Here is a 15,264-nt window from a genome sequence, read left to right as displayed (position 1 = left end):
ATTTTAAAAGCATAGTATTCATTGCCGTTCATCAATCCACTTGAACCAAGGTTGCTATAATGGCATGTTTGTTTAAAAAAAAAAAAAGATATATAAGAGAGATAATAATGCAACTGACCTCCAAGGCAAGCTCCCATAGCCAATGCAAAAATGAGAGGTTTGATTGGTAGGTTGACATCGGCATCTTGACTGAGGTTTATAAGCACAGGAATCTGTGAAAGAAACGCATCATATATTGGTAACACTTTACTTAAAGCTGTGTTTATAAATGCATTATAAAGGGTTATTAAATGCTATGATGTGTAACAATGGATTCATAAGAGTTATAATGTATTAATTGTGGTTACAATTGTTCATGAGATTGTACAATGCATTATAAGGTGTATTACAATGCATAATGCATTAAAACTACTTTTATAATGCATTATAGACTAATTGAATGTTTCCAGTATATTATATATAGTGTGTAAGATAGATAGATAGATAGATAGATAGATAGATAGATAGATAGATAGATAGATAGATAGATAGATAGATAGATAGATAGATAGATAGATAGATAGATAGATAGATAGATAGATAGATAGATAGATAGATAGATAGATAGATAGATTAATTAAGAAATGCCTATTACAAACAACCATCTGTCAAGAACTAAATATTGTGGATGTCAGGGTCACAAAGAGTGCTATATTCAATAATTCTGTCAGCCGTCCAACCTATTAGCAGATTGAGTCATATTCTTCTGCTCCACCAGTCAAGAACAAGAAAATCAATAGTTAATGACATTAGATTTCTTTATCCATCATATTTATCTCTTTTTGCACAGACACTGAGCTTGAATGAACAGCAAATTAAAATCTCATGAAACAGTATGTATGATCCAAGCATCACTGCTTTGACCGAGGCATGAAATCTACATGGATATAAACGAGACAAAAACACTCCACAGTGGCTATAGCCATCAATAGTTAGCATGAGCATATAATGGTGAGAAGCAGAGAATGCATCCCTGTGGCGACAATAACAAATATGCATGCATCCGTTTCTCAAGGCACATAAGCATTCGATCTTCCCACCAGTGTAGTGTAATTTAAAGATTGCATATTTGCAGAAAATGTCTTCTGCCTCGAAGATTTTTGTGTGTAGCCACTTGTCCGCTACATGCTGGCCTCCCAGCTAACATCGGCTTCAGCTGCAATCGACTTGAATAAATTACACAGCACAACTGTGATTACATTTTCTACTACATTTTCCATCCGGTTCATTCAGCTGTGGCATCGCCAGCGTGGATGGAAGGGCACCAGGAGCCAAAGCAACCATACACTTGTGCTGACAAGAAAATAGCAGTTTTATGTTTGCAGTGGAGCGTAAATAGCACATTTTTAATCTCTGTGGAAGATCCTAACTTGACACAGGTGGCATGGAAACATTTTTACAGCTATCACACTGTAATCATAACTCTACATTCCTAAATATTAGTATATTTATTACAAATAAAGTGGCTGTTTGATAATTAATGCGGATAAACAAATAAGCATATTAAAATTCTTTTTTGAAGGATCATGTGACACTGAATACTGGGGAATGGCTGCTGATCTATTTCAGGACAACTACTTGGGGTTCCTGAAAATATAATATAAATTGTGGCTTAAAGGTTTACCACAAAGACAGAACCTTAGATTAAACAGGTTAAGAATGGTCAATAATGTTCATGTTAAATGATCACTTTCATTAAATCCCACAAGCACTTTGATCATGTTTACTTACTGCAATTACAGAACAATCCTTGGCAAGTCACCCATCAAATGGCCAGGGACACAAAGGAGATCTACAAACATGTTGAGGGAGAGCAGGGACATGTCTGCAGCCATGTATATGTCATATACAATCCCTTACAGATGAGACCAGGGACAGAAGTAAACAGCTTCTGTATTGATCTTCAGATCAAATGTTTAATGCTCCATGTGGATGTCAGTGATTGTGTCATGTTTGAAAAAGTATAGAATCTCAAATTGAACACGCTGAGCCTGATACATGAACCTAAACATGGTCAGCACAATTTAAAATTGCTTCATGCATGATGTGATATGGAGTCAATACTTAAAGCAATTCAAATGTCTAACCACAGAAACTTGCTGCTTAGACCATTATGAATTTCCATGGCAGAATATTTTGGTTAGTTAAATGGTTTTTCTAATTAAGCTTGTTAACCAAATGAGGCTTGAGGGTTAAGTTAGTTATGAGGTCCGATGAGGACACCAGCACACCAGAATTCAATTCACTTTTCAAGGAGGCGATTAAAAACAACTGAACACATGCTGATTTTTGTTGTTAGTGGACTCAAAAACAGGCACATTCTGTGCTCTACAGAAATAAAGTGTGTGTTTAACTGCATGGTCTTTCTAGTCTAGCTTCAGATTGTGAGAGGGCACTGCTGAGAAGTCTTTCTGTATTTATACAGTGATGGGGCTTGCAAAATCAATGCTATCTATTACCACCACAGGTGTACGCTGAGCTCAAGTACATTTCACTCTGTTTATCTCTCAGTTTTTGACAGAGCGAGTAAAAGAGACAGACAGTGAGCAAGAATAAGACTATATGTAACCCTGGACCACAAAACCAGTCATAAGCGTCAATTTTTCGAAATTAAGATTCATACAGCATCTGAAAGCTGAATAAATAGGCTTGCCATCGATGTATGATTTGTTAGGATATAACAATATTTGGCTGAGACACAACTATTTGAAAATCTGGAATCTGAGGGTGCAAAGAAATCTAAATATTGAGAAAATCGCCTTTAAATTTGTCCAAATGAAGTTCTTAGCAATTCATATTACTAATCAAAAATTTAATTTGGATATATTTACAGTAGAAAATTTACTAAATATCGTCATGGAACATGATCTTTACTTAATATCCTAATAATTTTTGGCATAAAAGAAAAATAGATAATTTTGACACATATAATGTATTTTTGGCTATTGCTTCAAATACCTGTGTGACTTATAACTGGTTTTGTGCCCCAGGGTCACAAATAGGACAGAGTTGCAGGTCCCAGTGGCTAACTAGTCATCCAACAATCGATTTTATGTAAATGCGTCCTAAATAATATTTATAATTGTGGTCAGTTTGACTGGCCAATTATACTGGACTAGTATTCAGCTAGATGTTCACATAGCTAGTTGCCTAACCTAACAACTAAAGTAGTTCTGTCCATCCCTACAACACACAAGGCGAGAAAGGAAGCATAAGTGAATAAGAAAAGCGGTCAAAATAGACAGATCAAATGAAACGTGTGGAAAATGAAGGAGGAGGAGGAAATGAAAAGGCTTTTGAAATGCTAAGTGATTTCTGGAGTGACTTGTCTCTTCATCTGCCCTGCATTCTTCCCTTCTGCTCATTTGGCAGTGAGTGATCGGCAGCACAGCTCTGTCTGTTTGGTGCCATGTTCATCATATCAACTCACAGCACTTGTTCCTTCATGATGCACATGATTCATTCGCTACTCTGATAGCACATCATCACTCACTACTGTTTCTCACACTGTTCAGCTGACTATAGAGGATGAGATGCACTGTTTTGACCTATTTGTCAATAAAACGCTGACAGTTGACAGGATATGGCAAGCAGTGACGGCAGTGTCCTGCAATGTGACATGCCATACTGAAAGTAGGGCTGTCGCGATTGGTCGATTTTAGTCGACTAGTCGATTTTTTTTAAATCGTCGACTTCATTTTGCAAGTGTCGACTAACCAGCAAAATACCGGAAGTGGCGCATTTCAGGACAAAAATCCATAAAACACATTATTAGACTATTTTCCAAGGCTGCATGATATATTAAACCCATTTAAAAATCATAATTAAGCATAATTGTGAATTCACAAATGCTATGATTTAATTAAATAATTATATGCGATGCAGTTCACACAGTATATGCGCTTTAATTATTTACATGTGTGTAGGTTAAGTACGTGCGTCTCACAGCGGCTCCGTTCACAGTAGCTCCACAGAAACTGTTCTCATACACATGTGGAGCGTCATAAACTCCATCTCTGCATGTTGTTGTGAGTTTGGTTTATTATAACGTTCATCTGGGAACACAACGTGCGCCATTTCATTAGATTTGCAAGGTAAATCATTTATAAATCTACACAAACACAGGAAAATACATCAAGGTTTTAGAATAAAAGCTCAAACCCTCACTCTAGTTTACACGTTTTGATGTCCACATATTCATTTAATTACAGTGGCTATGGTATTTCTGTCCTAAAGAAATGGAGAAATATTAAAGATTAAGTGGAGATAGAGACATATATATATATATATATATATATATATATATATATATATATATATATATATATATACAGTATATATATATATATATATATATATATATACAGTATATATATATATATATATATATATATATATATACAGTATATATATATATTAACAGTGATTTAACGAGTTCAGTATTTGCGCTAAACCTGTGCAGATTTTGCTTGCATGAACATCCCCAAGACATTAATGAGTGAGCATAACTTCCGAAAAGTAACCCGCCAAATTGACTAGTGATTTGACAACGTTACCCGCCACAGCTGATTTTTACCCACATTTGGCGGGTTGGCGGGTGTTAATTTCAAACCCTGTATATATACATATATACTCACCGGCCACTTTATTAGGTACACCAGTTCAAATGCTTGGTAACACAAATTGCTAATCAGCCAATCACATGGCAGCAATTCAATGCATTTAGGCATCTAGATGTGGTGAAGACGACTTGCTGAAGTTCAGACCGAGCATCAGAATGGGGAAGAAAGGGGATTTAAGTGACTTTTAACGTGGATTGTTTGTGGGTGCCAGACGGGCTGGTCTGAGTATTTCAAAAACTGCTGATCTACTGGGATTTTCACGCACAACCATCTCTAGGGTTTACAGAGAATGGTCAGAAAAAGAGAAAATATCCAGTGAGCGGCAGCTGTGTGGACATTCAGATGGTAGGGTCAGAATTTGGCGTAAAGAACATGAAAGCATGGATCCTCAACGGTTCAGGCTGGTGGTGGTGGTGTAATGGTGTGGGGGATATTTTCTTTGGCACACATTGGGCCCCTTAGTACCAATTGAGCATTGTTTAAACATCACAGCCTACCTGAGTATTGTTGTTGACCATGTCCATCCCTTTATGACTACAGTGTACCCATCTTCTGATGGCTACTTCCAGCAGGATAATGCACCATGTCACAAAGCTCAAATCATCTCAGACTGGTTTCTTGAACATGACAATGAGTTCACTTTACTCAAATGGCCTCCACAGTCACCCGATCTCAATCCAATAGAGCACCTTTGGGATGTGGTGGCACGGAAGATTTGCATCATGGATGTGCAGCCGACAAATCTGCAGCAACTGTGTGATGCTATCATGTCAATATGGACCAAAATCTCTGAGAAATGTTTCCAAAACCTTGTTGAATCAATGCCACGAAAAATTAAGGCAGTTCTGAAGGCAAAAGGGGGTCCAACCCGGTACTAGCAAGGTGTACCTAATAAAGTGGCCAGTGAGTGTATATTAGGGCTGCCCCCTGATAGTCGACTAATCATTAGTCAACCAGAAGAGGCTTGGGCGACCAAAATTTTATTAGTCGCAGAAAAAACTATTTCTCAAACAACGATATACACTGTGAGATCGTGAAATGCATCATACTATTACTGTATTGTGGAAAGAATTACACAGAGTGAGCAGAACAGTCATAAAACATGCAAATGAGGTATCAAGTGAGACAAAGAAACACTTTCTTGCTGAAACTATGTGCCTTGTTATTGGTCAAACTAACCAAAATGGGTGTTACAGGGAAACCAGATAAAATGTCTCCCACACCCAAAAGGCGAGGTCTTCTCTTTACTTTCGGTGCCCTGGAGACACACATATCACCTTAAAAATCTTGCGACTCCCCTTTTGGGGGAGTCTGAGCTTCTAGCAGTTTTAAGTCCAGTAACTTTGGCGATTCACTTCGGACCAATCAACCTGTGGCTGGAATGACAAAGCTTTCACTCCTAAAGGAATTCATCAGGAATCTACGCATTATACATGCACCAGGACACTTTACTCAGCACCAACAAAACCAATATGCAAGTAACTGCTTGTTAACTATTTAGATGCGCTTCTAGGCTTCGACCCCTTTTTAATTAAGGTGATGTAATTCTTTGATGGTTCTAACAGGTTGTGTTTAGCTGATGTGTAAATCCTGCCATTATGCTCTCTCTCTCTCTCTCTCTCTCTCTCTCTCTCTCTCTCTCTCTCTCTCCGTGCCTTCGTTGCGTTGGCATCTATGTTTAATGTGTGTATGTTTGTGTTTAGTTCAATGTTACATGCTCCCCTGTAGTGTAGTTTAATAAACATCCATATGTATTCACGCTTGGTTGTCTGTGTCTGCTGCTCACAGAAGGTCACTTTAACATTCTGGTTTTGTTACATGCTCTATGAGCAATGTATTAGTGAGGAAATTATTTTTCGTGGCCAGAGAAATAATTTTCTTTAGAGTCAATAAACGATTAAAACTGTCCGTACTGCGGCCGAACAAATCATTTTATTGTACTATTAATGCTACAGTTAATTCCTGAAGATGAATATATATTGATACCAACCCATTATGATTAATTATGTTCATCTCACTTTTAAGCTGATTTGCTACAGCATCCAAATGCTTGCCTTTCATTTATCGACCTCAAATATAGCTTATCATCTGAAATATATAAGTATTAGCAACTTTATATGGCCGCTCAAAGTTAACCAAGAAAAATGTGCGCAATTCAAGTGTCTTTGCGGAGTGTGGAAGCTGAACAGTAGTGCTCACTGCAGGATAGATGAAGGCGCTGGTGCGCTCACTTGCTCTTAAAATACTCCGTCATTTTTGGTCATACAGATTAGATAAGAGTAATACATCTTTCAAATCTGTAAAGACTCTATACGTCTATTTGTGTGCACTCACAATACCGCGCTTTTGTAAAATAATGAAAGCAAATATGATGCGCTTTCTGCCGTCTCGGTCTCTGTGAACTTGAGCGTGAAACTTTGCCTTACAGACATTAAAAATATATCTATATATTCTAATAATCTGAAAACAAAGAAAGCACTAGTTTATCAATGAATTATTAAAATGTTAACACAGCCTCATTACTGTTTTTCCCTGACACATTCATAATCATTACTTCTGCCGATGCGCTTTGGCAAGCTTTATGCCTGGACTCGAGCGCTTATTAACCTATGTAGGCAATTAAAGGTTCATTATAATGATTTAAGTTATATATATATTAGTATAGAAAATAGTTGTTATAAAAGAAGTTTAATAAATTAAACTTTAGACTTCTGAATGGTAGTAAAAATGATGTTTAAAATATGAAACTCTTAACATTGATTAGCCTATATTTAGTTTCAATCAATATCTTTATGCAAACTTTAAATTATTTTTTTTTAAAAGGTCAAGTACTAATAAAAGGTCTGTGTACGAAAGATGTCAGACAAACTAGAGTGTGATATAGAGTTATTTTTATCTCTTTTTTTTTTAACCGTATCTTTTTGTTTGAGTGAAAATGCTTGAAGGAGTAAGCGAGTTCCTTACCATAGTGGCAGTGAAGGGAATGTTGTCTATAAGAGAGGAGGCCAGTGCTGAGACCCACATGACCAAAATGATGGCGATGGCCAACCGCTCTTCCTCTGGCACTGCCTGGGAGAGAAGATAACAATAAAATGTCACAACCAAACACACACACACACACACACATGCTCATAAACCCTCTCTCTGTCAGTCTCATAAAGGCACGTAGATGCCAACACAAAGGGGGGAGGCTTCGCAGACAATGTGTTCATGACACAGTCACATTGGATTCATTATTTCACGCTCTGTTGCTTTCATAAACCGAAACACAACACAACAGAAATAAACACACACTCTCACCATATGACTGTTTTCAATCCAGCTATAACGTATGTGAAAATGCACGATAGCCTTTTTATTAGCATGCAGGAATGCTGTTTATTAGAACATCTTTTTATTTCAGTCATTTCCACACTATTTCTCTCTTTGGTTGTTCATCTAATGGTCAGATTTTGGGGGTCCTGGTGCTGCTGATTGGATTGAATGCATCTGAGCTCCACAGCAGCACCTGTCATGAATAATTACTGTGATTGTAAAAGGCCCACACACCAAATACAAGCTGACGGGTCTATCAGAGTGTGATCGCCAGCCAGGCAGAGCTGGACACTTCCAGGCCTGTGGAAATCTCTGTATTTATGGCCCACAGAGACCTACTATTGGATCAAAGACAATAATAATTTCAGCCAGCCACAATATTTAATTAATGAGGTTCATTTGGCTGGTTTACATTGTTTATTTTAAGTGTGGAAATGCATACTCTTAGAATTACAGTCCATGTGTGAAACAATGTATAGAGCAAAACAGAGATTTTTTGAAGTCTTTGTTCAAGAGTTATAAACCATGAACCAAATCAACCACCAGCGAGGTCAATCACAACATTACACACTTTAATTTAAAGGAAAAGTGTATTGGAAAATTTGTCAAAAAGACAAAGGTACAAGAGTGTACCTAACTGCTCTAACTACATCTCCATGAAGCCAAGATATATTTGAAAAACAATGAAGAAATATAAAATAACTTAAAGATAATGATAATAGGAAAAATAGACAAACACACTCTTAAAAATAAAAGATCTTCCTTTGCATTGATGGTCCCATGGAACCCTTCCATTGCACAAATGTTCTTTTTAGTGGAAAATGTTTCTTCTCATTATTCAAATATTCTTCACACTAAAAAAAAAATGGTTATTTTAGGAACAGTTCACAAAAAGGTTCTTTGGGACCCAAAATATCTATTGCTCTTCTATTGCATCCAACCCCCCTTTTGGAACTTATTTTTATGAGTGCACAGTAGTTAAAGAGTAGGGATACAAATTCTGTGTCATTTGCAGTGGTTCATGGGCAGTGGGCAGGCAATAAAGAATTGTTTTCTCACAATTTGCTTATTGCGATTCAGTTATCAGTTAACAGCCTTGTACTGCAGCTCACTGAATAAGTTAGCATAAAAAATCAACCCTAAAATGAATGGGATTTTTACATAAAATGCAGACCTCGGACAACAGTGAAGGACTATGTAAATAAAAAGGTAATTGCAACTTTTTATTTTAAAATGTGATTTTATATCATAAAAAGTAACTTTTTATCTCACAATGACCTTATATTTCACAAATTTCAAACTATATTTAGCTGTTTAAACATCATATCTTACCATGTGACTTACAATGACTATCTTCTTATTTTTATTTTTACAATATGCTTTTACTCTAAGGCAGAAACAGACCTTCCCCTCAAAATCTGATCACAAGTGGTCACAGGAGATACATCTGAGAAATGTTACATCAAGGTGTAAACAGCATGTGTCGCCTTCCCACTTGTGATCGTATCACCCAAGATTTAACACCACTTTTTGGGATAGATTTTATGCTGATTGCATAACACCTTTAGTGAGTCGTGCACCAGAGCAACACAGACAGCCCATACTAATATAAATTCCAAGTGAAATCACCCCAAATATCAAATATCAAATACTTCTGGAGCAAATACTCACTTTTATCAACACTGCTGTCTGTTCCCCAATGTAGTCGATGAGCTGCAGATGGGCTAGGGCCTTAAAAACACACCAAAGAGAAAATCAAGCCATAGACCAGAAACCAAAACAACAGACATTTAACCTGATAGCTCTGATTTTCCATCTTTTAAACAATGGAAGTGGGATATCAGTATTCATAAATTTTTGTCTCGCTGCTTGCGGTGCACACTGGTATGAGTGATTGTGAATGTTGGCTCTGCTATAGAGGGCAAACAGTTTATCTTGGAGCAGAATTAAGCTTCCCACTGGGCCCAAGGGGTGGGCTTCCCTGTGTGAATACTGTCCTGCTAACAAAACAAAGGATTAAACCAACACAAACAGCAAACCTAGCATTTCTGCTGCTGACATGCTCACTTTCTCCTAACTTAGACTCCCAGTCTCTAAGTCGCCCTCTTTCTCCTTCTTTATTTATTAATGTGATAAATAAAAATAAACATAACAATGCGCTGTTAAATACACTATTAATATTTTATCTTTCATGAAAATGCACTTTAAATATTTGGTTCTCTATAACGATGCAATTTTTCCAAAAAAACACATTAAATTCAGGGGGAAAATAACAAAAATAGATACAGATATATAATAAAAAAATGTATTAAGCAGATGCATAATAATACACTATTATATATATCTTTCATGACAATGCACTTTAAATATTTTGTCTTCTATAACAATACATTTTTTATTTTTTCACACTTAAAAAAGTGTGTGTAAATATAAAAAACAGACACATGTAAATGTATGTGTGAATAAAATTTGAAATAGATTTAATAAAAAAAGAAGTAGAACATGTTTTTACAATAATTGTGCAAATTAATTTAGAGTTAATACAAGTCTAATATAAATCTTTTTAATAGTGCTGTCAAACAATTAATTGTGATTAATCGCATCCAAAATAATAGTTTTTGTTCACATAATATATCTGTGTGTACTGTGTATATTTATAATGTATATAAATACACACCCATGCATGTATATATTTAAGAAAAATATCTTACGTTTATACATTAAATATATTTATATATAATATAAATGATATGAATATAAATATTTACATGTAAATATTTCCAAAATATATACTGTATGTGTGTGTATTGATATACTGTATACATAATAAATATACACAGTACACACAGATATATTATGTAAATAAAAACTTTTATTTTGGATGTGATTAATCGCGATTAATCATTTGACAGCACTACTTTTTAAATCATATTTTAGGGGAATTCAATTTTTTATTTTATTTTATTGCATTGCATTTTTTGGTTGCATTAAAAAAATACATTTGAGGGGGCACGTTTGAGGCGTGACAGGCTCCGAACCAGCATCCAAAACACAACATGGGCCGGTGACCAGTTAAACTGATCTTGGTAAACAATGACTAGCCATGACTGTGATGTAATAGATGGCAGAACATTGGGATATGTGGGTGTTTGTTGAGCATTAGCATACCTCCATAAGCACAAACAGAGCAGCGAAGAACAACAGGGTGGCCCATTCCACTCTGTGAAGTATGATCTCGAAGTCCTGAATGTCAGCCAACACCAGTAACCACAGAGCCCCCAAGATAGCGATCCAACCTGAGGGACAAAACAGTACATCACTGGAAAACAACCAAGAACACTGTTCACACGAACATTTGATTTCCTGTTGTTGCACGTAAAGGTGTTAAGATAATGGAATCCTGGAAAACAGCCAACCGGTGGTTAATGCAATGCATCAATCATATGTTATGTCTCTATTTATCTTGCCTTCCCATGACCACAAACACTTTCTCATCAGCCGACCACAGCGGTCCTAAATCTGGCATTCCACTCACACAAAAAACCATTCAGCGGGAGAGAGAACAAACAGCGGCATTCAATTAGAAACACAGTCCAGCCACCCCACAAACAGACTCATAATCGCTCTGCACATCGATACACTGACACCACAGGTAGTCTGCAATGCCACAATGGACTATGGGCTGTCAGGGCATAAGAATAATAAGCCAGTTACTGGATAGTCTTCATTAAAGGCTTCTGTGATGTGTCCGACACTGATCTAAGAACCTCAGTCTAAATAAATGATGGGAATCGCAACTACAACAGAGATAACAGAACATAAAAGTGCCAGTTTCCCTGAGAGAGGAGATCATAGTAATAAATTCTGTATGCTTTTATAATTAATTCTGTATGCTTTTTTATGTTTGAGAAGTCTCTTATGCTCACCAAGGCTGCATTTATTTGATCAAAAACAGAGTAAAATCAGTAGTATTGTGAAATATTAATAATGATTTTAAATAACTTGTCAAATATATATTTTTAATGGTATTTATTCTTGTGATGGAAAAGCTGAATTTTCAGCAGCCATTACTCCAGTCTTCAGAAACATTTGTAATTATTATTACTGTTGAAAATAATTGTGCTGCTTAATATTTTTGTGGAAAAGGGACAATACATTTTTCAGGATTATTTGATGAACAGAAAATTCAAAAGAACAGCATTTATTTGAAATAGAAATTAATTAAAGTCTTTAACGTCAATTTTTGTTCAACTGAATGGAGGCTTGCTAAGTAAATGATGCCTAAATCTTCAATTTTATGTGAACATTCCCTGTTCTCTGTTCAATAAATATTAGCAAAATAAAAATCAACCCGTACCAAAGTTTATTTTAATCCACTCAGATGTTATTGTGATATCAATCTAAAATATCTCTGAAAACTAGAGGTGAAATATAAAAGGGCATTAGCTGCTGTGAACATTGTGCATGCTGTCAAGAAATATTGCCAGACATTTTACTGCTGATTAGGTTATGTACTGTTTCCCAGAAGCCTCTGGGATTAAAAACATACGCAGCATGTCAGGAACAAAATGTACGAGTCACTAAAGTGAGGCGGATAATACAGCAGGAAGCGGACCAGCGTTATACTGCTCCATCAGATGTGGTGGTAGAAGTCCATCATAATGAGTGTGCCATTTAGACATCAAGACCGTGCACAACTAATGCATCACATCTCAGCCTCTGACCTTTACTATAATAGCCACAGAAAAACAGGCTTTATTCTGGACCTGCGTATTACATGCAACTGACATTGACGATTTCAAAAAAGAACAAAAAACATAAATGACCGCCTGCAAATGTTACAACAAACAAACAGAAGCCATTAGCCCACTTAATGTATACTTACACACTGGGAGAAACATTTACAAGCAGTAAAATCAGAGTTAGAAATGTACATAAGTGCAGGTAGTGGATTATCTTCACTAGGTTGTGTTTTACTGGAGCACCATTTTACTGGACATTCATCGTAGCATCCAGATAATATGTGAGGACTACACATAGTGAGGACTTAGTGAGTTCAGTCTTTGAAGCAGCATGTGTTGAGCAGACTACCTCACGTACTGTACACCCCACACTATCAAAGCTTTGGGGTCGAAATTATATTTATTTTTCATATAATAACACACGTGCTTTCATCTGGAGTGCACAATCAGGAACCAGGGGCCAGGTTCATGAAACATTCTTAAGAAAAAAAGTTTTCTTAACTGACATTTTCTTCTTATTTTTTAACTTAAGAAAAAAAAAAGTTAAGAATATGTTGTATTCCCCAAAATTATTATTATTTTTTTTCTTCTTATAAATCATTGTAAAGTTACGATAGCACCAGACTTCTCTTAAATCCCAAATAGTAAGAATGATTTAGCTAATTTATTGGGTCATTTAAAATTAATTGTTGTATTTAAGCATTACAACAACACTAGCTACATATAATACTAGGACTATTAATAGGGATGTGCACAAGTTTTCTGAAGTGACGTGTTTACTGTAGCAAAAGTTAGCAAAAAGTATGTGGCAACATGAAAATACCAACAAAATTTTTTTTTATATATATATATATAAAGATAAACAACTGTTTTGGAGCGTCAGCTTGATGTAAAATCATTTGCCAAAACCAGTGCTTGGGCCCAGAAAAGTGGGGCCTTCCATAAACATTTTGTCCCAGGGCTCTGTGAATTTAAGCCAGAAAGGACAATTGTGAGTGACAACTTTCCTCCAAAAACAAAGGAATAGTTGGGAAGAGACTTTTCTTGTTTATTTTTATTTCATTATTAGCCTGCATAAACTTCACAATCATGAAAGGATGAACCTTCTCACTATTATTTTAACAGCAGACAAATCCAACCCACTCAAAGCAGGATAACAAATTACTGAGCAATTATCTAAAGACCCCATTTCCACCAGGTTTCCTTTTAGCCATCAGGGGCTTTGGACTTCAGCCAGCGATGCCAGTGAGTGAAGTGCCTCCATTAAAATAAGATGGACAATGGTCAAATAGTTACTATTCAAGCTTCCCAAATTTAGCACAAAACACAACATATGCATGCACACATACTTTAGGGATTACTGTATAACCAACGCTGCAACAAATGGATACACTATAAATCATAGTAGAGAGGGTGACAGTGTGCTTCCAATACTAGCAAAATTTGATTAAACAGGTGAGTGCTGAAGATTGCCCGTGGGAAATCATTTAACAAGGAATGAGAAGGACGAACAGAAGAAGAGCCAAAGACAGGAAGCGAAAGAACAGAAGTAGACAGAGAAAGAATCAGCTTCAGTCACACAGAGGACATAGATGTACTGTAATTGTGGAAGAGAATATATTAATGTAAAGATGGTTTAAACGAGGTAAAGATCTTAAAAGCAATGGTGTTCAGAATATCAGAATCAGAATGAGCTTTATTGCCAGGTATGTTTACGCATTCGAGGAATTTGTTTTCATGACAGAAGCTAATGCAACAGAATGACAGCGATAGAACAAAAAACACAGATAATAAAAAGAATTAAAAAGAACAAGTAAATGAGGAATAACAATATACAAATTGACAATTGTATGTACAGGTATATAACAGTAGGCAGTTTTGTATGTACAGGTATATTATGTGCAATTGAAATGTAGACTAAGTATGTGTGTGTTAGATAAATAAGTGTATAAATATGTGTGTACCATAACTATTGTCAAGTGTTAGCTGAATGATGGAAGACAAAATTAATTTAAAAAGTGGATTTTCGCAAATCAGGATGGAGTTGGTGGAAATGTATTGATGGAAGTTTAAATTGAATTGTAAAAATGAAAGTGCGACTCACTAATATAAGTGATGTAATTCAAATATCTGTTATGCCCCTCTTGTTTGGTTGATACCCTAAATATGTATATGTAAACATAATTACAAAAATTATAAAGTAATACCAAAATTAAGCTCCTGTTTTCCCTTCAGAGTCTTTGAATATCCTCAGATCTAATGAAAACCCAGGAGAAAGGAAATAATGAAGCTTTAATCTCTTTAAAACTGTGATTATAAAGTTTGTTTTGCCTCTCATAAGATTAGAAGTCAAGAAGTATTAGTCTGATACTTAAATTATAAGCATGTTTTTTTGAGATATTAAAGGGGCTTTAGGGTGCAACAAAACATTACATATACAACAAAATATTACATATACATATACATATATATATATATATATATATATATATATATATATATATATACACATACAGTCAGGTCCATAAATATTGGGACATCGACAC

At 35.7% G+C, this 15,264-nt stretch overlaps 1 protein-coding gene across 1 annotated transcript in view; it reads right to left on the bottom strand.

The window, feature by feature from the left end:
- The window catches only part of LOC306879521 (P protein-like), a gene marked incomplete at both ends in the record, with an annotated part of 102,062 nt that overhangs the window by 36,709 nt on the left and 50,089 nt on the right, over window positions 1–15,264 (bottom strand). Inside the window, 4 exons of the mRNA XM_079432526.1 lie at window positions 119–212; window positions 7,626–7,730; window positions 9,648–9,707; window positions 11,145–11,272. Of these exons, the coding sequence (XP_079288652.1) occupies window positions 119–212; window positions 7,626–7,730; window positions 9,648–9,707; window positions 11,145–11,272 (387 nt within the window). The remainder of the gene's footprint in view (window positions 1–118; window positions 213–7,625; window positions 7,731–9,647; window positions 9,708–11,144; window positions 11,273–15,264) is intronic.

Source organism: Barbus barbus (genome assembly GCF_936440315.1).
Source record: "Barbus barbus genome assembly, chromosome: 13".
In the NCBI taxonomy this organism is placed as follows: Eukaryota; Metazoa; Chordata; class Actinopteri; order Cypriniformes; family Cyprinidae; genus Barbus; species Barbus barbus.
This window is presented reverse-complemented; position numbering and strand designations above follow the sequence as displayed.